At 34.5% G+C, this 18921-nt stretch overlaps 3 protein-coding genes and 1 long non-coding RNA gene across 8 annotated transcripts in view; 2 read left to right on the forward strand and 2 right to left on the reverse strand.

Moving 5' to 3' along the window:
* Positions 1 to 17308, forward strand: part of LOC130551591 (uncharacterized) — a 22158-nt gene extending 4850 nt beyond the window's left edge. For 2 of the 5 annotated variants that reach the window (XM_057329322.1, XM_057329321.1), the window contains 17 exons: positions 7545 to 7675; positions 7756 to 7799; positions 8460 to 8705; positions 9211 to 9252; positions 9546 to 9635; positions 9775 to 9897; positions 9985 to 10087; positions 10171 to 10292; positions 10394 to 10464; positions 10891 to 11025; positions 11737 to 11832; positions 11941 to 12069; positions 13509 to 13646; positions 13856 to 13878; positions 13992 to 14047; positions 14120 to 14575; positions 15406 to 16205. In XM_057329322.1, the coding sequence (XP_057185305.1) occupies positions 7545 to 7675; positions 7756 to 7799; positions 8460 to 8705; positions 9211 to 9252; positions 9546 to 9635; positions 9775 to 9897; positions 9985 to 10087; positions 10171 to 10292; positions 10394 to 10464; positions 10891 to 11025; positions 11737 to 11832; positions 11941 to 12069; positions 13509 to 13646; positions 13856 to 13878; positions 13992 to 14047; positions 14120 to 14575; positions 15406 to 16001 (2601 nt within the window). In that variant the 3' untranslated portion in view covers positions 16002 to 16205. Of the gene's footprint in view, positions 1 to 6739; positions 6922 to 7544; positions 7676 to 7755; positions 7800 to 8459; positions 8706 to 9210; positions 9253 to 9545; positions 9636 to 9774; positions 9898 to 9984; positions 10088 to 10170; positions 10293 to 10393; positions 10465 to 10890; positions 11026 to 11736; positions 11833 to 11940; positions 12070 to 13508; positions 13647 to 13855; positions 13879 to 13991; positions 14048 to 14119; positions 14576 to 15405; positions 16206 to 17211 lie in introns of those variants that run through there. The other 3 variants (XM_057329319.1, XM_057329320.1, XM_057329317.1) reach the window with 3 other exon arrangements.
* Positions 26 to 3768, reverse strand: LOC130551602 (uncharacterized). The gene is made up of 3 exons (XR_008962634.1): positions 920 to 3768; positions 652 to 774; positions 26 to 467 (listed from the first exon to the last, which is right to left on the reverse strand). It is a non-coding gene; the product is annotated as an uncharacterized LOC130551602 (long non-coding RNA).
* Positions 3876 to 6726, reverse strand: LOC130551597 (uncharacterized). Its single transcript, XM_057329327.1, has 4 exons — positions 6574 to 6726; positions 5563 to 5666; positions 5221 to 5370; positions 3876 to 5131 (listed from the first exon to the last, which is right to left on the reverse strand). The coding sequence occupies exons 1-4, from the start codon at positions 6644 to 6646 to the stop codon at positions 4643 to 4645; spliced, it is 816 nt and encodes a 271-aa protein (XP_057185310.1). The 5' UTR covers positions 6647 to 6726; the 3' UTR covers positions 3876 to 4642.
* A 981-nt stretch (positions 17309 to 18289) lies between the features above and the next one.
* Positions 18290 to 18921, forward strand: part of LOC130551589 (NACHT, LRR and PYD domains-containing protein 14-like) — a 30831-nt gene continuing 30199 nt past the window's right edge. The window contains exon 1 of the mRNA XM_057329315.1: positions 18290 to 18497. Coding sequence (XP_057185298.1) covers positions 18482 to 18497 — 16 coding nt within the window. The 5' untranslated portion in view covers positions 18290 to 18481. The remainder of the gene's footprint in view (positions 18498 to 18921) is intronic.

Genomic DNA, 18921 nt, shown 5'->3' on the forward strand with positions numbered 1-18921 from the left:
ATAAGAAAACAAAATACTTCTGTCTTCATGTTACAAATATGTGTTTGCCTGACGGTATCATGAGATTTGGTGTTTATTGACAATGTTACACACTGAGACACTAAAATGTTATAGATCACTGTTATAGATGTTACGTGTCTCTGCCTAGAATGGGTTTTATCTTTCTGTCTCTTTTATATGGCATATCATTCATAAACCTGATCAATGTCTGTTCAAATTAAAGCAAACCATTGAAACACACAGGGAGAAAAACCTCAAACATTAGACAGAAACAACAATCTCATTGCAGTGAACAGACAGACAGAACATGTTTGAATTGTGTAATATTTTTTAGATTTTTTAGATTTAGATTTTGTCCACCTTGTTTCTTCTCAAGTCCAAGCGAATGTCACAGAGCTACATGTTAAGCTTTAACAATTCCAGAGAATCCGCCCGGGGCAAACGATCATCATCATCAATAGGCAGCACTTCAGAGAGAGAAATAAGTGAATTAGACAAAAACATCAGTCAACATGTAAATTTGTGAATTTTAGCTATAGCATTTGTTCTTCATTATAGCATTTGTTTAGAGAAAAACACTTAAAACCCCCACACATCTTAATTCTGAAAAATAATTTTGCTGAATAATTAAAATAGCATAAAACATCATACCTAGTGAATGGAGCTCCCAATAACCTAATCCAAGAGTCGATGAAGGTTGAATATTATAAAAGCCAAGTGTTTGATCATTTTTTAAAGATGTTTCCTCAAAATACACTGTAAGGTTATTCATGCCTGAAAACAGAAAACACACACATATGAATGATCAAAGCATAAATGATATGTCTGACAGCTATAACCTCAATCTCAAACAGGTCTACATTAAACCAACACCGTACGTTGTAGTTCTGTAAAGTAAATAAATAAACCGTTAGTCTACCTCTCGGCTCTCCAACTAGTGCAGTGCAAATTTTTGTCTTTAACGCCAGAATGGTGGTGTTGTCGAATTCTTCTCTTGAAGCTGCCACATCTAATGGTCTTAGATTTCCCTTTTGAGGAAAGAAAACTTGGTACATCTTTCTGAACCTGCTTTACTTTAACAAAACACAGAAGAAAAACTTGAGGATTGTTGTAGAAATGCTACGTCTGTGAGCAATGCTTTTACTTTTCATCAAAGGCGTGTCAATTTTTTTTGATCTTGAATAAATCTGATACCTTTAGGAAGGTGTCCCTATGTTCAGCTTTAGTTTTGAATTCACTGCGGTTCACTGAGTCTTTGGAATTACTAGACATGTAAAGACGTGTTTCAGTGTAAAAAAACAGCACCGTCTCACATGATAAACAAAATGCACAAATACACAGAGTCTGCACAACTGTAAAAGCAAGGGTCTCCAACTATAAACCCTTGCATTGATTTCATGCGTTTCAAAGTGTGTGTATGCACAGTCAAGAGTGTTAGTAGGGTGTACACATGTGACCCTGCCTGTGAAAACCAGGCTAAAGTGAGCATTAATGTTTGATTTAAAAAATGTACTTTTACATGGGCTTATGTGTCATTATTTAAGGTTTAAAGATTATGTTTTCACAGAACATTCTTTACATTATTTGGGATGTTATAGGATGATTTTATGTAGAAAACAGTAAATCACTAGCTGGGTTTTCACAGACTGGGTCACATATTTATACTAACTGCAAGGGACTAAGGGACTGCAAATAGTCTCGCTTAAAGGGATGCTTCACCCAAATATGAAAATTGTGTCATCATTTACTCACCTTCGAGTTGTTCCAAATCTGTATAAATGTCTTTGTTCTGATGAACACAGAGAAAGATATTTGAAAGAATGCTTATAACCAAACAGATTTTGCCCCCCATTGACTCCCATAGTGGGAAAAATTACTTTATCATTTTTTGTTAGGTTGGACACAAAATAAGATATTTGGAAGAATGTAGGACAGCAAACAGTTCTGTGGCACTTTTGACTACCATTGTATTTTTCTCCTACTATTTCCTACATGCCCTGCAAATCCTCGCAACACAAACAAACACAGAAACGCGCTGCAACTGTCGACAACGGAGGTGTTTCGGGGTGACTCAATTTAACAAAGGAAAAGTTAAAGGCAGTGCTTACGTTATGTTAGCTTACGTTACTTCCAGGGACAGTCAAGTAAAACTATAGGCAGCGTTTGCTTAGTTCAAATCGGCTGGCTAATAATAATAATATCCAAAGGGCGAAGGAAAGTGAGTTAAGAATGTTAAAATAAACAATTGCTAACATTCTTACACATACATGTTTTGTGTTTAACAGAAATTTATACAGGTTTGAAGCAACCTGAGGGTGAGTAAATGATGACAGAATTTTTTTATTTTTGGAAGAACTAGCCCTTTAAGGACCTTTATTTTTAAGAGTGTAAATCTGTAAAATTGAGCTGATAGTACAGCTGTGTACAAATGTGGAGGCTTTATCATTAAATTTAACACAAACATACTTTAATAACAACATCTCTCTTTAACTTCAAAATAAGAGCATATGTGCTTTTATTTATTTATCCATTTACAGCAGATATAGTCTTTATAACTACATAACAAGCAAATTATTTTCTATATAATATACCTGAAAATACACATGAAAATACAGAGATCTATGAAGAATCTGCCATTAGAGAGAGCAAGGTTTGTCTGTTTATCTCTGTGGAGTGGTCATGACCTCTGGTTAGAAATAATGAGTCGTGTTCGTAGACTAAGGGGACTAGCCTAAATAAAGTAAATGTAGTAATGTGTTAAGGGGACCAGCCTATAGTGCTACTATAGACAAGCGTATAGAATAGAATGAACGAGTATAATTTAGAGTAAAGCAGGAGAATCAAACTTTGACCCAAATTGCACGATTATTATGAAACATTATGATCAAATCGAGGTATTTTTATCAATGGGAGTCAGATAAAATTGTCTAATGTTAAAATAATGTTAACAACAATACAATTAATTATACACTGTAATATTAGACAAAAAATATCTCTATAAAGATCTTTATATTACACTATAGCATGACAAAAATAATAACAAACACAAGCTGGAGGGTTAGGAATAGTGTAATAATATAAAAGTAAAGAAGCAATTATATAGCAATAAAGAAAACGTACAATAATAAAATGTTTCTCTGTATTTTTAACTGAAACTACACATCTGCACAGTAGTGATGCGCGGATGGCGGTTACATCCGCGGGTCGGGTGGGTCGGGTAATAAAAAAATACATTCTGATTAATTGCGGATGGGTGAGATCAGTCATTAATGATACAAATATTAACTGCATTTCTCTGAAATACGAATGTGTTTTAAATGCATTTTCCATCAGGCAGATGCTAATTTGCAATCATTTAAAAGAAATACGCGCGTGGCTGCGGTAGAGGGGGGTCCATTTCTTAAAGCAGAAATGGAAGCGAAACAGATCCTTGAGAAAATTAAAAAGGGGGAATTAAAAACAAAAAAAGGAAGGAAAAGAAAAGTTCCGTATGGGAGCGTTTTAGCAAGTGGTTTACGAGGATGAATCAAGTGCTGGGTAGGCTATGTAATATGTATGGAGGACTAAACCTGCAAAGTGACGTGACGTTAGTCCAAAACAAGTCAAGAGTAATCGATCAAACGCTTCAATCTACGCTGAACCAATAGTAGGCAAGACCAACCCATCTAATTATCATACAAGACACAGAAAAGTAAAAATAAATACAAGAATAAATAAATAAAAGTGGAAATAAATACATGCGATAATAAATAAATATAAAAATAAATAAACGTAAAAATAAAAGGAAAGGATAAATAAAATAATCTAAAAATAAAAAATAATAATAATTAAAAATAATTAAAAAATAATAAAAAATAATTAAAAATGGACACAAAAAATAAAAAATCAATTTAAAAAATGAAAAGAAAAGTTAAAGCTAAGATCAATAATAGCTAAAACGAATTATTTTGTTTTATCAAACCATTCATTCCTGTATTTATTTTCATATTATTACATTTATTCGTTTATATATTTATTTATTTATACATTCATTTATTTATAATTTTTGCAGGTTTAGTCCTCCATAAATATGCAACGACTGTGGGGCACTGTATGTAGGCCTAGCCTATATGAAAGCCACAAAAGTAGACTATAGTAAAAGTAGCCTATATGACAATTTACTTGAAAAAGACAAGGCTAGAAAATTTACCGTAGGCCTATCCTGTAATTCGTGTGTGTTTCTGTGTTGCGTGTTGCATTGACAGAAACGGCGATATTCAAAATCTGAAGGGAGTAAAGACGTAAAAGTGTAGGCTAATCTGGCCAAAGATAAACTTTTGTATTATAAATAAATGTTCATTTAAAAGCATTTTACGATCAGCGTATTTTTTTACTATCAGAGATTGACAGATTAGTTCTAACGTAACTGAATCTAATTCTTTGTTTTAAGCATGATGTAATCAGAGTAATTAAAGTGTCGATCGGGTGCCGGTGTTCTGCCAATTTGTGCTACCCTCGTGTTGTGATTGGGTTGGGGACTGCGGATATCTATCAGAGACGTGCTTTAAACGATACGATATTATACGATATCTATCAGATTAATTATCCATTATACGTGGATAATTTATTTGAAGCAGCGGGTGCGGGTGACATTTTAGCTCAATCACGCATCTCTACTGCACAGTGTGCCTGCAATGTATTGCTTATCTCTCCAAAATGGAATTGATGTTTGTCGTGGAGCCACACCATCTGAACAAAGAATAAAGTAATCGCTTGTACTCACACAGTCAGGTGTGAGCTTCAGACAAACAAAACAGAATTCTTTATTGCATCTAGTGCATACAATGTTTTTACAGTGCTCTGTGCTGTGTGAAATCAGTAAGCCACATGTTGGACAAGCACGGACAGCTGGACAGATAATATTACTAGCATCTGTTAAAGTGATAGTTCCACAATCTCTGAGCAAATCCAGATCTCTGTTGCTGCATGCTTCATTGTCACATCGATCAGATCGAGGACGATGACCCTTCCATTCTCTCTCACATTGCCAACAGAACTCAAAGGTTTTGCCATTTCTTGCAGAGCACACTGTACATTCAACACAAATATTAGCTGAGTCTGTTCTCTCGATGAACCAGTTACAACCAGGACACTAGAAAAAAGAGATTGTGTTGTACATGTATATAATCAGTCCCTTAACAACTTACAAATCAAATAAAGAGATGTGGGAAGTATACTTACATTCTTGATGTCTACTTCCTTTCTAGTAGCGTTGTTGGCAAGTGTTTCCTCGAAGAATTTTTGTTCTTCAAGTGTCAGTTTAGCTAGTTTACGAACTTCACTGTAGGACCACACATCTCCACACACTGGGCATATCAGCTCTGCTTTACCCTGCAATTTATATATGTTGATTTTATGTTAATCTCAGAACATTACATTCTAAGAGGAGAGCTAGAGTGATATTGAGTGTAACTGTTTTGTGATCTAGCCAACTGATGTATTTAGGTTTTATAACAACCAACTGTATGTATATTATTAAATGTATTTAAATCATTCTTATTATCAAGTTTAAAAGACTCTTACATCAGTCAGCTGTATTCTGCAGTAATCCGTCAGTGTATCTGGACCAGTGATGTCACCACAGGACAATTCTGCTCTTAAAACATCTGGATCATCATCATATGGATCTGATGGAAAAATTATATATCTGATAATGGAATCAATTATATATTTTTATATAATTATGTTGGTTCCCTGTTAAGTGCAATTCTTAATGTGAAATGTAGATAATGTAAATAATATTGCAGTGAATAATATTAAATAATAATATTACAATATGCTGCAATTTAATTAAATAGGCCTATAACGTTTATAATAGTAAATAATGTAATATTTAATTTTTCTGCTTTTTTCCTTTACAGCTCTTTGTGTTTTAATTTGTATTGCAACAAAAGTTAAACCATTACAACAGTGACAAGCTGACAACCCACGGTGTGGCGAGCCAGGCATTTAGGATTTTGGTCCAAATGACTAGTTTGATGTAATAAAAACATGATCCAATAGATGACGCTGTAGCCTGCACCATAGTATATTCAGTTTACTGCAGTCTTGTTTCGAAAGCATACCCCCCCCCACACACCCCACAACAGTGAGGGAAGTTAACAAGGGGCATCAAAATTTGCGGTGCGTTCCAAACGGGCAGTGAAACAATCCTATTGTGTACAATGGGCCTATAGCTTTAAAATAACTAACATCAGTCTACAAATACGTCGGAATCCAAGGTGTATAAATAGAAAACCAATACATTTTTTCATCATTGACTTCTCTGATTGCTGCCAGAAAATGTTTGCATTTCTAAAGTGTTATTCAGATTGTAATATTAGAATGCTTTTAGTGATATTAGTAGGGAAACATGTCGTTTTTTGACTGCGTATAGCCTATTTTGTTTTCCAACTAAGTTAATGATGTTGTTATTTAGATTTTTTTCACAAGCCTATAGCTATTACACAAATGATACCGAGATCATGAAGGGAAGCACGTTTCCTCATCAACGTCATTTATCTTTATACAATGAAAGAAGGTTAACAAACTTACCAATGTCGCTTGGCTGTCTCACGAATATAACGTCTTTTTCATTTCCGTCATATCGTTTCTCGTCGCGTGACATGTTAAACTACCTTTGTCGAAGAAAACCCTGTAATGTTCTGATTTGAATCGGTCAACGCTTTTGGTTTCAATTTTTCTTTTCTGATCGTTATAGGGCGGTGCCTTTCTAACAGCCACAGCCTTTCAATGCATCAGTTTAAAGGTCGAACAGACTCGTCAAGAATGACTGCGCAGCAGCCAGTGAATGATGAGAACACCTGTAATCCCGGTTATGTTTCGATTTATATTCGAGCCGGACGTGTTTTGAAAAAACGAATTGAAGAAAGTTTTCCGAAAGTAAGTCATTCTTGTTGTTTTGTTAAATGCTAAGACCGTAAAAGTGAAACTACTCAAGACACATTCATGATGATAAGAAATGTATTGACAAAAACAGCTTTTTAAACAGGATATTTTGTGTTTTTCTCAAAACGTCTGTGTTCTACCACCATGTTTGGATGGGCTGTTGTAAAGCTATATTTTACTTTTTGTCACTTTGGTGGCAAAGAGTGTTTTAGGTGCTTGTGAGCCCAGCTGTATTTTATATATAAAGTAAGGCCTATGTGTAGTTCTTTCAATAAGAAGTTTGCACTCTTGTGTAATAACAAGGAAGCATCATGTTGAAAAAACATATAGCCCAGACAAAATTATTTTTTAGCATTCAGCCAGTTTAGTCTTACGCCGAATAAAAGAAACATTTTTTGGTTCCCCTAAGAACAATTTACTCAACAGTTCTTAAACGAAACATTTCTTTCACTACAAAGTGAAACAAAAAGGTCCTGATGTTAAAAGTTTGTAAAACAGCCAATGGTTGTGGCATCGTGTAGCACCTTTATATTTAAGAGCGTATTGTACGTGTAAAATGCATCATGTATGTAGATCTACCTGTATATTGTCATTGTTTTGTGTGTGTTTTTTAAAAGGAAAACATCTTGACTGCAGTGCGGAAACTTTTACAGCCACGTTCCACTGGAAACATCAACTACATACACCCAGCTACATTTAAATCCAGACACCTGTACAGAACTAATATATTTCAAGAGTTAAGACGAAAGTGAGTTTTACCATTACTTTCAGTAAAAATTCTATAATGCTTTATTTTAATTGGATTACTAATATGATATTTTCTTTCAGATTCAAATGTTCACCAACTATATGTCAAAATGTCACCCTGCAAAGTAAGTTTTCATTATTTTTTATTTTAAGACAATTACGAGATTTGTAAGAGATTATAGCATTGTAATGAGCCTGTCAGGGTTCTGGTAGACGGAGAGCACACCACGGAGGCAGATAAGAAAAAGGAGTTTATTTCAAAAACAGGTAAGTATTTCAAAAACGGGAATATCCAAAAACAGGTAAGTATTTAAAAAAACAGGAATATCCAAAAACAGGCAAGTATTTCAAAAACAGGTAAGTATACTTATCGGGGTAAAGAATTGCAGTGAAGACAACATGACTGAACAGGGAAGAACAAAAAGGTGCAAACTTAAATAGAATCCTGATGATGTGATGCAGGTGTGGACTAATCAAAAATGGTGGATGTGCGGTGCATGCTGGGAAACTGAGTTCAGAACTCCGGGGAGAGGGAACGGGTGAAGCGAGCTGGCGGTGACGACATGGGGGGCGTGGCCGGTGGTGCTGAAACCGTTACAGAGCCCAGACACAAATCTTGTTTTGTGCAACATACAGCACAGCCACAGAAAAAAGGACCACTCCAAATTTGCCTAAGCATTAGAATTAAAATGACAAACTACATATTTTCTGTAAGAAAGACAGAAGATAATGATGTTGCAGTACTTCTTATATTGAATGTTTGTCTGTCATTGACTCCTTTTCAGATGTACATATCCCTGAGCTGAATGCCAGACCCCCTGTGTTAATATTACTCACAACTCAACTTACTTCAGTCTTTATTCTGCCTAAATTTACAAGTATAATGAACTGCCGGCACCAGACGTCGTTTCATATTTTAAGGAAACCGACAGAAAAAAGAAAGAGCAGAGAGCTTGAGTCTATTAATTGTCAAGAGCCAAACGACAAAAGCCTGCAGGACAATGAGAAGGAAACATTTGCAATGTCTAAAGGTAATAGTGTTACAGTTTTGTATGTCATGTACCACAACCTTGTGTGTGTGTGCGCTTAGCAAATAAAGAACATTCTGATGCAGATGTATGAAATCTGGAATAAATAATTAGGGGAAGGTATGGAACAAGCACAATGTGATTTACCATTTAGTTAAATGTAGTAGACAAACTTAATTTGATCTGTTGTCATTGCATGTGTTGAGTGCATGGTTACAAACAGCTTTTTAGTCTTTACAAAGAAAAGAAAAGAAAAGAAAAGAAAAGAAAAGAAAAAATGAAAGATAGTTAATTCTTAAATAGTACACAGTGGCTAATCCATACACAGTTGGTTTTTTACTCTTGATGGCCATAGTACTTCTGCCTGCATTTTTTTACATATTCCTTCTAATGTAGTCCTTTATTTGAACCAGTGACCTTTGTTTAAGTGTGCAATAACAGCCTGAACTTGCTTTTTAATTTATTTCATTAATTATTATTATTATTTATTTTTCTGCGTGTGTACTAGATGAACAATATCAATGGGAGTCACCATCAAAAAAGATTAAAGGTACTTTGCAGAAATTTGATTAATACTGTTGAAAATACTTTTTATTGCTAAAGTAGTTTTTTATGTGGAAAATAAATGTTTTCAACATTAACACTTTTTTAACAGCATTTGCAATCCCTTTCCAGCCTAACATTTAATAATATCAAGCAGGTTTGACTCTTGAGCTGTGATTTATAATGTAAATGTATAAAGTCAGTTTGACCCAATAACACTTCATCTGAATTTTCAATGATAGTAATTTCCAAGTGTTTATAAATGTCAATCTTACAGCTACAATATTTTGTTTGCCACAGTTATATTAGAGGCTGAGAACACAATCACACATGAAGCCAACAGTGAACAGTGTTTTCTTAATAGCAGCGAAACAGTCACAGCATCTGCGAGTAAGTGCATGGGAAACATTCCTCACATAAATGAAATGTAATACATGTAAAACTAATAATTGCTTCATCATAAATGATTGGATACTGTATTGGCATATTACCTAACATCTACGTTTTTTGACTTGTTGGAAAATTGTAGATGCTTCCAAAAATTGGAACTATAGACCAGTTGAACATGACACAGAGCATGACACATACATTGTGACTAACAGCAATGACAAAGATCAAATTGATGTGGTGGATGAAGTTTCAGACTCTGAAAGTAAGTTGTGATCATTTTTTTTTAAAGATTATGATGTACCTATGTAAATGTAAAGTCTTAATGTTGTGATATTCTTAATTGCTGAAGGATACTGTGGCTTGAGGAATCAAGGAGCCACATGCTATTTAAATGCAGTGCTGCAAAGTCTCTTCATGACAAGAGATTTTAGATCAGCTGTCATGAAGCTGGAGTATGTTTTTCATTGCTAAATCCCATTTATAACATATTTTCACTGAAATTTGTCTTTTAGAAATATTTGGTGTTGATTTACAGGTTGGAAAAAGCGAAGAAAAAAAGTGTTACTGCTGAACTTCAACACTTATTCAGACGTTTGGATTCTAAGAGAGGAAGTGTGGCTACTAAAGGAATCACAAAAGCTTTAGCCATTGAAAACGGTAAGTTGTTGATCCAACTGGATCACACCAGGATTTGCTGCATTTAAAATCATTTTAATATATTGTATTCTTGAATTCATTCATTCGTTTGTTCATTTAAGTCTATGAGGAGCAGGATGCTGCAGAATATTTTCAGAAGATATTGAGTATGACTGAACCTCGCCCAGCCGAGGTAATCTTTAAAACTGATTGATGTGAGATGATGATACTACACTCCAAAACACAGAACGTTAAAAATGCATGAAATGTGTAAAGCTTAAATAAATGGCTTACACCTGGTTTATTTAAACATGCTTTATTTTCTTCCATACTAAAATACAGAATTAGTTCAGTTAATGATACAGTTAAATTTATACATGATGGTAAAACATAAAGTACCACAGATGGTTCTCAATTCTGGTCCCGGGGATCCACTGCTCTGCACATTTTGTGTTTCCGTTATTTATCACAACTGATTCAAATCATCAACTCATTATTGAGAGATCTTCATGAACTTAACTAAGAGTTTAAGATAAAAGAGCATAAGAGAATAAGAGAAATCAAATATTTAAAATTAAAAGTAACAATCTACATTGTGAAATTTTTTAATATATTTAAGATCTTCCAGGGAACAAAGAAACACTCAACCACATGTCTACAGAGTCCCATGAGTCCACATGAAACCTGTGAAGAAATAGTATTTTTTTCTTTGACCATTCCCATGGAGTGGAGTCAAAATGATGTAATCAATGTGGTAAGTAGTAAGATTTAATAAAAAAAAGTTTGTACCTTGAGCCCTATTCACAAAAATGATAAATAAAATTAACTGTTGTTTGCTACTTGGACACATTGAAAAATGTGTCTATAAATATTTACCCAAAAACTCATATGTTGCCAGAGGTATAACTTCCAATCTTGTAATTGTTTATTCACTTTATATTTCCTGCCACTTTGATCTGTGTCATGGTTTGTTCAGTTTGTTCTTATTCATTACCATTTTTATGATCCATGAGTTTTGATGATCTTGATAGCCCCCTGGCATGAGTTATTGTGCAGAATGAAAGAGGAAACAATGTGATGCTGCAGCGGTAGCCTAAAATTGACTCAGAGCTGATTAGTACACTATGAGATTATGTATTAGAAATGTATTAGAAACAAACTGGTATAGTGTTGATAATCTGTGCTAATATTAGGCAATAGTAGGTGCTCTATGTTTATTTTATCGTATAGTACAGTATGTTTGTGTCTGTGACATGACTAAACACAAAATATGCTTTAAAAGACTGAGAGGCCGTAGCTGTGAGTAAAATCACACTTGATTTAAACTTTAGTAAACTTATTTAAAACTTTCCTTACGGTTGTGTACATACTTTATTTATATTCTTCGAGAACATAGTGAGAACATGACTTCTCATGACACCAGGTTTGGCCTGTTACCTTGTTCTTAAAAATATGTATGTTTCAGCAAAAAACTTTGAATGCACAGTTTGAGGATATATTTATGGGGGGAGAGGATCAGCTCTACTGTGAACACTGCGAAACGAAGACTGACATGAAAATGGTGAGCTTTAACATTGATATGATTTGTTGCTTTGACAAATAGTCTCGAATATTTTATACAATTTGAGAATAGTCTTGCCTTTACATATTCAAATCACATTTCTTTCAGAGTTGCATCATTGTTAAGCTCCCACAAGTGCTGATGTTACACATGCAGAGATTTTACTTGGATTTCAACTACATGACTTACATGAAAAACAACAGTGATGTTGAAATCCCTCTTGAATTAAAAGTAAAGGTACAGTGTGAGATTACATCTGTGATTTGTTTAACTTTGTTTAAGATAATATTGTATTTTGATTTACTAAATAAGGGTTAGAAGCAGACTGAGTAAGAGACAAAAAGTAGGATAGAAATAAAAAAATATTGACACTAAAAAGCTGGATAAAATATGAACAGATCATAGGGTTATGGTTAGGTTAACCAGTTGGGTTATAAATGAACCTATGCTTGGTTATTACCAAACCATGGGTTGAAACAACCCATAATATTTCATTGAAATAAGGGTATAATAGTAAACTCTTAAAAATTGTAGATTAACATAAATATGATATGAAAATTATGTTGTGACTTGCAAAAAGCAAACTGTGTTATTATCATCTACACCGAGGTCACTTTTGTGTTGAATTTACAGAAATGTTTTTATTTTGTCAAGTAGCTTGTGGTCTCACCCTGAGATACGTTTTAACCAATACTATTGTATGCGCTTACTAGCAGATTTTTCTTGATCATTCAAAGTTATCCATTCCAAAAACATTTTAAAATACAATTTTAGTTCTCAGATGAAAGAAATGTAGGCACAGATATATCTTTGGCCACAAAATATCTTCAAACATTTATTTAAATGTCTTTTGAAGATAAAAATTTTAGTGACCCCAATTTTTAGAGCAGTAGTGCACAGTCAATGAGCACACGAAAGAAAATAAAGTGTTTCATCTTAGATCTTTAGAAAGTTTCAAGAATACAATACCTGTTAAAAAAGAGAAGGAGAGTGAAAGAAAACTTTTTATAAAGTTTTTGTTCATACACATTGCATCAGATTCATAGACATGAATAAGCACAGTATAAATACACTACAGTATATTGCCAAAAATATTGGGACACCCCTCCTAATGAACAGGTTTGACTAGTGTTCCAAAATGGCTATACCTCTGCAGACAAGTCATTGATGTGGAGTGATGAGTTTTTGGCTCAAAACTTGCATTGAAAGTCACACCAGAGGAGTTCAGCTGGGATTTGGACTTGGCTTTATGCAGAACAGTCAAGTTTTACTTTTACCATACTGACTGAATCAATCATTTTATTTGGGGGGGGTTAGGACGATTCTAAGGGCCCAAGAATTTTGGGGGCTTCCAGAGATCTGTTTTATTAGTAGTAACAGTAGTAATGTAGGTTAATATAAATAATAAATGTAGTAATAAATTGCAGACAATTAAATTGTTTGCTGTGGTAGGGGCATAGTCATGTTGGAATAGAAAAGGACCTTTTCCAAACTGTTGCTATAAAATTAGAAGCACACAATTCCCTATATATATTAATAAGCTGTAACATTTAGATTTGTATTCACGGAAATGACTAAAGTAGTCAAACCTATTCGTTAAAAGATGGTGTCCCAATACTTTTTGCAATACAGTATATTTTGCATGGTTAATTTATTCATTATCTATGTTTCCTCAGGAAGGGAAGAAGGTTTATAATTATGACTTGTATGCCATAGTCAACCATATTGGTTCTCTTGGTGGTGGACACTATTATGCTGAAATCAAATCATCTAAGGACGAGTGGTATGAATTTAATGACTCTACGGTTCAAAGGGTAGGTTTCTTGTTTCTTCTGTCTCTCTCTCTCTCTCTCTTTTATATGCTCAATAAAGAAAAAATGTACATGCATGTTCAATTGTGCGTTTTCTCAGTTTATAAGTTTTATATCTTTTTGTATTGATAATCATATTTGGATGCCAGTCTTGCAAATATCGCTAAAAATGACACATTGGACCTTGTTTCTTTTTCCTTCTGTTTTGGCAGATTCACGATTCTTTTCGTGTAAGGTAAGTTGTGTATAGAAAGTAATTAAATCTACAGTAAGTTACAAACCTACTGCAAAACTACAGCAAAGTTTTACAGTGCAATCTATCTTTAAATTTGCATTTGATTTTAACAGGTGCTCACAAGACCACATCATCTCAGACACTGCGTGTTTACTTTTCTTCAAGAAATGTAAGCAAAGCTTAATACGTCTGAAAATGTAATCTGTTTTTTTCTTATTTTTGTATTTTCTCTCTGTTTCAGCAAATGCTCAGCAAGATAAGCATTTACCCATGAACGTCAAGATATCAGACAATTACCAAAGTCAGAATCAGAGTACCAGGACCAAATGTGAAGCATCTAAAGAATATTGCAATGTGTCATTTAAGCAGACATGTCCGCATGTCATTATCGCCATGCCAAATGAACTTCAGCAAGAATCACAGGATCACAAAGCTGAGACCAATGAAAACTCCCCACAAGACGTGCCAGATGTGTCAGCAATGGAAATACAGCCAACTGGAAGTGACAATCAGCCAAAACTAAATGTTGATGCCAGCATTACAGCAGAAGCATCTAAACAGTCTGGAATGATTTTTAATATGTCTGATATTAGTCATCAGAAGATACCAGAGGCTGGAGCCTGTGAAACAGGTTTTAACACAGCAATAAGCATTCAATCCAAAGGAGATAACCATCACACTTTAGCAAAGATAATTGGTATGTTCCATTCTATATACTTTTTTGCATGCCTTTTAAAATGATAAATCATGCATGGTGTAGCACAGTGGTTCTTAATCCTGGTCCTCGCGACCCCCCACTCTGTATATTTTGCTCTTGTTTAACACACCTGATTTAAATCACCAGCTCGTTAGAAGAGCCCGCCATGAATAAACTGTATTCTGACTGACATGATCCCTAGACAGTGTTTACTGCTCTCCACTCCCTGCACATGGGAAATTAAGGTTATTTAAGAACACAAATTTGCGCTACATGACAGCCTGCAGCGTCCACACACAGACAAAACTTACTACGAAAGTTTGAAGGGTTATTTAACGTAATCAGGAGATTTGCGTAGTCGTCATGCTTCGTGCCCTTTGAATGAAACATGCTCCTTTCCAACTAGAATCATGGCAGAATATCTGATGATGTCCACTTTGCAGGGCTTTATACGGGCGTATTGAACAAACTTCAGAAGCGATAAGAGATGCAGACAAAATAAGCAGAGTGGGGGGTCGTGAGGACCAGGATTAAGAAGCAGGTGGCTGTGATTTTGCCAAATAAGAAACATAGTCCTAACCTAAACTCTACACATCATCATAACTAACTTCCAAAATCAGAAGGATAAAATAGGTTCATAAGAATGGTATAGAAGCATCTGATTCAGTCCTAAAGCTAAATTAAACAATGACCCTCAAACTTAATCCTGCAATTTGATTGGTTGTTAGAAAGGTTTCTCCAGGACTAACATTGTTGATTCAGGAGCATGTACTAAATCACTTAATTCACTAACAATAAAGTCAATGTCTTGACCTCCTTCTCTTTTTTAGATTCAGGGATAACAGAGATCATTTCTAGCAGCTCAGAAACACAAGAACGACGTACAAAAAGAGCAAATTCATGGCCGCAAGATCGTCCAAAGTTCCTGCAGACACACAGTGAACAAGACCGTCCTCAGAATAACAGAATCAACTGGAAGGGTTCTGCAGACTCTCACATTGTAGTGCTTGAGCAGAAAGCTAACAATGTTGATGTTAACACACCAAATGATCCAGACAGAGCTCTTCAGCAAGAACCACAGGATCATAAAGCTGAGACCAATGAAAACTCCTCACAAGACGTGACAGATACATCAGAAGTGGAAGTACAGTCAACTAATGGCAACTATGACGATCAGACAGAACAAAACAACTCCTCGGAAAGACAGGGTGGTGATTTCTATAAAAGTGAACCAGATAATGAAAACAATGAAGTCGTAATGGAACATTTAATGAAAAAGAGAAGATTTACCTCCACTCAAAACAGTGAAAATGTCGTGAGACATTGTGAGAAAATGAAAATTTTGATTGTTTTTATCATGGTTGGTCTTGTTATGGCTGCTGCTGCTGCTGTTGGTGTTCGAGTGTTGAGACTACAAAACTGGTAATAATCTTAACTGAAGATGATTTTAAGAAAATTTTCACATATGTTCAAAAATATTTCGCTTTATGCCACTGTGCTTGGAAACTACAGTTATTGATTTAATATAATTTCTTATGAATACTTAGTATTTTTGTCTTGTTTCCAGTACAAATGTGTAAACATTTTTGAATCAAGATGCATTTTCTTGATGAGCAAAATGACCTAAGAAAATAAGTCTTGTTTTTAGACAATAAATATGACATTTCAGTGAATTTGTGCTAAAGACAAGCAAAAAAATCTGCCAATGGGGTAAGAAAAATAGTCTTGAATTTAGTGACTGAGAAAAATGTAAACCTTAATTCAAAATTATTTTTCTCACCCCACTGGCAGATTTTTTTGCTTGTCTTTAGCACAAATTCACTGAAATAGAAACTGAAACATAAGACTGGAAAGAAATCCCCTGGATTCCCAGAGTAAACATGTTGTTTACATCATACAAGCTCCTGTCACGTAGGCTATACGTGGCGATGCAAAACATAAGGGTATTTTTAGGCAAGCTAATCAGGGTAACAAAACACAGGTGAACACCCTTAAGTAGTCTAACAAGACTACAAGAACAAAAAACTGCAATAAAGGGGCAAGACAACACAAAATGAAACCATTTTGTGTTATCTTGCCCTCCATTTTGTATTGCAGTTTTTAACCTTATTTTAACCTTATCAGCAGGTTTTTGTTTTTCAGAAGTAATTCTCTCAATAAAAAGGTTTAAATTTGATTACATTCTGAAATATTTTATAATGACAATGATAAGAGTATGAGTATGTTGTAATAGGTTTTAAGGTGGAGAGCAGTGATTGAAAGGATAGTTCACCCAAACTTCCAAAAATGCTGTCATCATTTAATCACCCTCAGGTTGGTCCAAACTTTAGCAGCCCAAAGAAATTTATACAGGTTTGGAGCAATCGGAGGGTGAGTAAACGATAACAGAATTTTCAAATTTGGGTGAAATATCTTTAATATTAACCTTTAATATTTAACCTTTAATATTATTAATTTTATTTTTAAAACACAACTAAAACAAAAGAGAAAGACAATGAGAAAGAGAAAACATCAGCTGAGTAAATTTATTGTTAGGTACAGTACAGTGCCTTATTTTACATCTTAATACACAAGCTGTTTCTGAGGTTACTATAAATATGTCTGTGTATGTACGTGTTTGTTTGTGTGTTTTCCAGACTTGCAGCTATGGAGGGAAATTAGTCTTTGTTCCGTAAAAGAAAATTACCTAACTGTATTTTTGCTCCCAATTCAAATAAAAATGTTATATGGGAATTTCAGGGGGATATGGCATTTTTCATGTTGACTAGTGGTATTGATAAATATTCTATAGTCAGAAGTATACAGTTTATTTATAGGCACAAATCACAATTCATGTCATGCAGCAGTGATTTCCTGAAGCAGAAAATTAACAGAGGTAGTTTTTAGACAACATATTGTCCTTACTCCACACTGAATTTCTAAACTACAAGACGGGATCTTCTTGGGATTTAGTCACTTTCACCCCACCCCATTTCTTAGGGTCCAGGTTTGGATAGACACACATCTGGTGAGAGAGGCATGGATTGGCAAGAGATTAATACAACATTTAGTCTCTTAATCATTTGGGTAACAATGATATACAATACAGTGTCTTACCTCCACCAGGCATCTTCAAAACCAAGAAAAGGACTGATAAATGTTTGACTTTGTAATACACAAGTGTCATGTTGTCATCCAGTGGGTCTTTACCAAAGATAACCCTTATGCCTTCTGGATCTATATCAACATCAATAAGAAAAGTCTAAATATTATAATATTAATACCAATATTATAAGATCTATAGCAACTGAAACCGTTTTTTTATTTTAAGCATCAAATACCCTATTGTCATACTAACATTTAGGCTAATGTAATATGTATTTAGTTCAGAATCATTATATAAAATAAACGCGAGTTTAACCTACCTGGTGCTCCAGGTGCGATTTTTTCTTTAAATTTTTTCTTCAGCTCCAAAACAGTAGTTTTGTTAAAAATGTCCTCACTGTCTGCCACCTCAAGTGGTTTATTCCTGCTATCGTTGAAGTTTATGAGCACCTGATAAATCATTTTTACACAGCAAAGGCTCGAATCATCACTGAGAAAAAACGAAACCACTGCTTTATTTATAACAGTACTGCATGAAGCTTCACTGTAGCGGGGAGGAGGCTTTTGTGTAAGGAGGGGCTTTGACAAATGACAACATATAAAGGTTCTTAGTTTCGATTTTATAGTCATTCGGGATCTCACATACGCTGACATCGAAGTTTAATATTCCTTCTGTTTCGTAATATTTAATTACGTGTAGACCTATAAAATGATTACATTTAAGACTAAACTTCATTAGCAGAATGACAACGGATACACTGTAAAGTTAACGGAGACATATAAAAGGACGTTGTAGGGTTGTCGTGAAAACAGCACACGACGATGTCCCAATCAAAAGGTAGGCTAATGTTTAAATGAATTTTTTCTCGAACCTCAACCAAACCATCGCGCAACCACGTAGCCTTTTGCAGTGCTATTTCTCTCGTTTTGTTCTGCATGAACACGTATGCTAAACGTAAAGTGTATAGGCCTACTGAAAATCATTATGTGGAATTGGCCAGCTGTAATGGGATTTCCTTCACTGCAAAAAAATTCCGCATTTACCTAATTAGTGTACACTTGATTTATTTATTAAAGATGTATAACTTAATTTAAGTTTATTTTTACGGCGTTGGCAGATATTTTTGCTTGTTTTAAGCATAAACTTTAATCATAAACTCAAGTAGCCCAAATGTATCTTTATTTAAGAATGATTAGGCATTTGTTCCGCAACATGACGATAATACAAAGTATTTAAAAACTGTAATTTTAGTAGTGTTTTA

The sequence above is a fragment of the Triplophysa rosa genome, linkage group LG3 (genome assembly GCF_024868665.1).
Source record: "Triplophysa rosa linkage group LG3, Trosa_1v2, whole genome shotgun sequence".
Classification (NCBI taxonomy): domain Eukaryota; kingdom Metazoa; phylum Chordata; class Actinopteri; order Cypriniformes; family Nemacheilidae; genus Triplophysa; species Triplophysa rosa.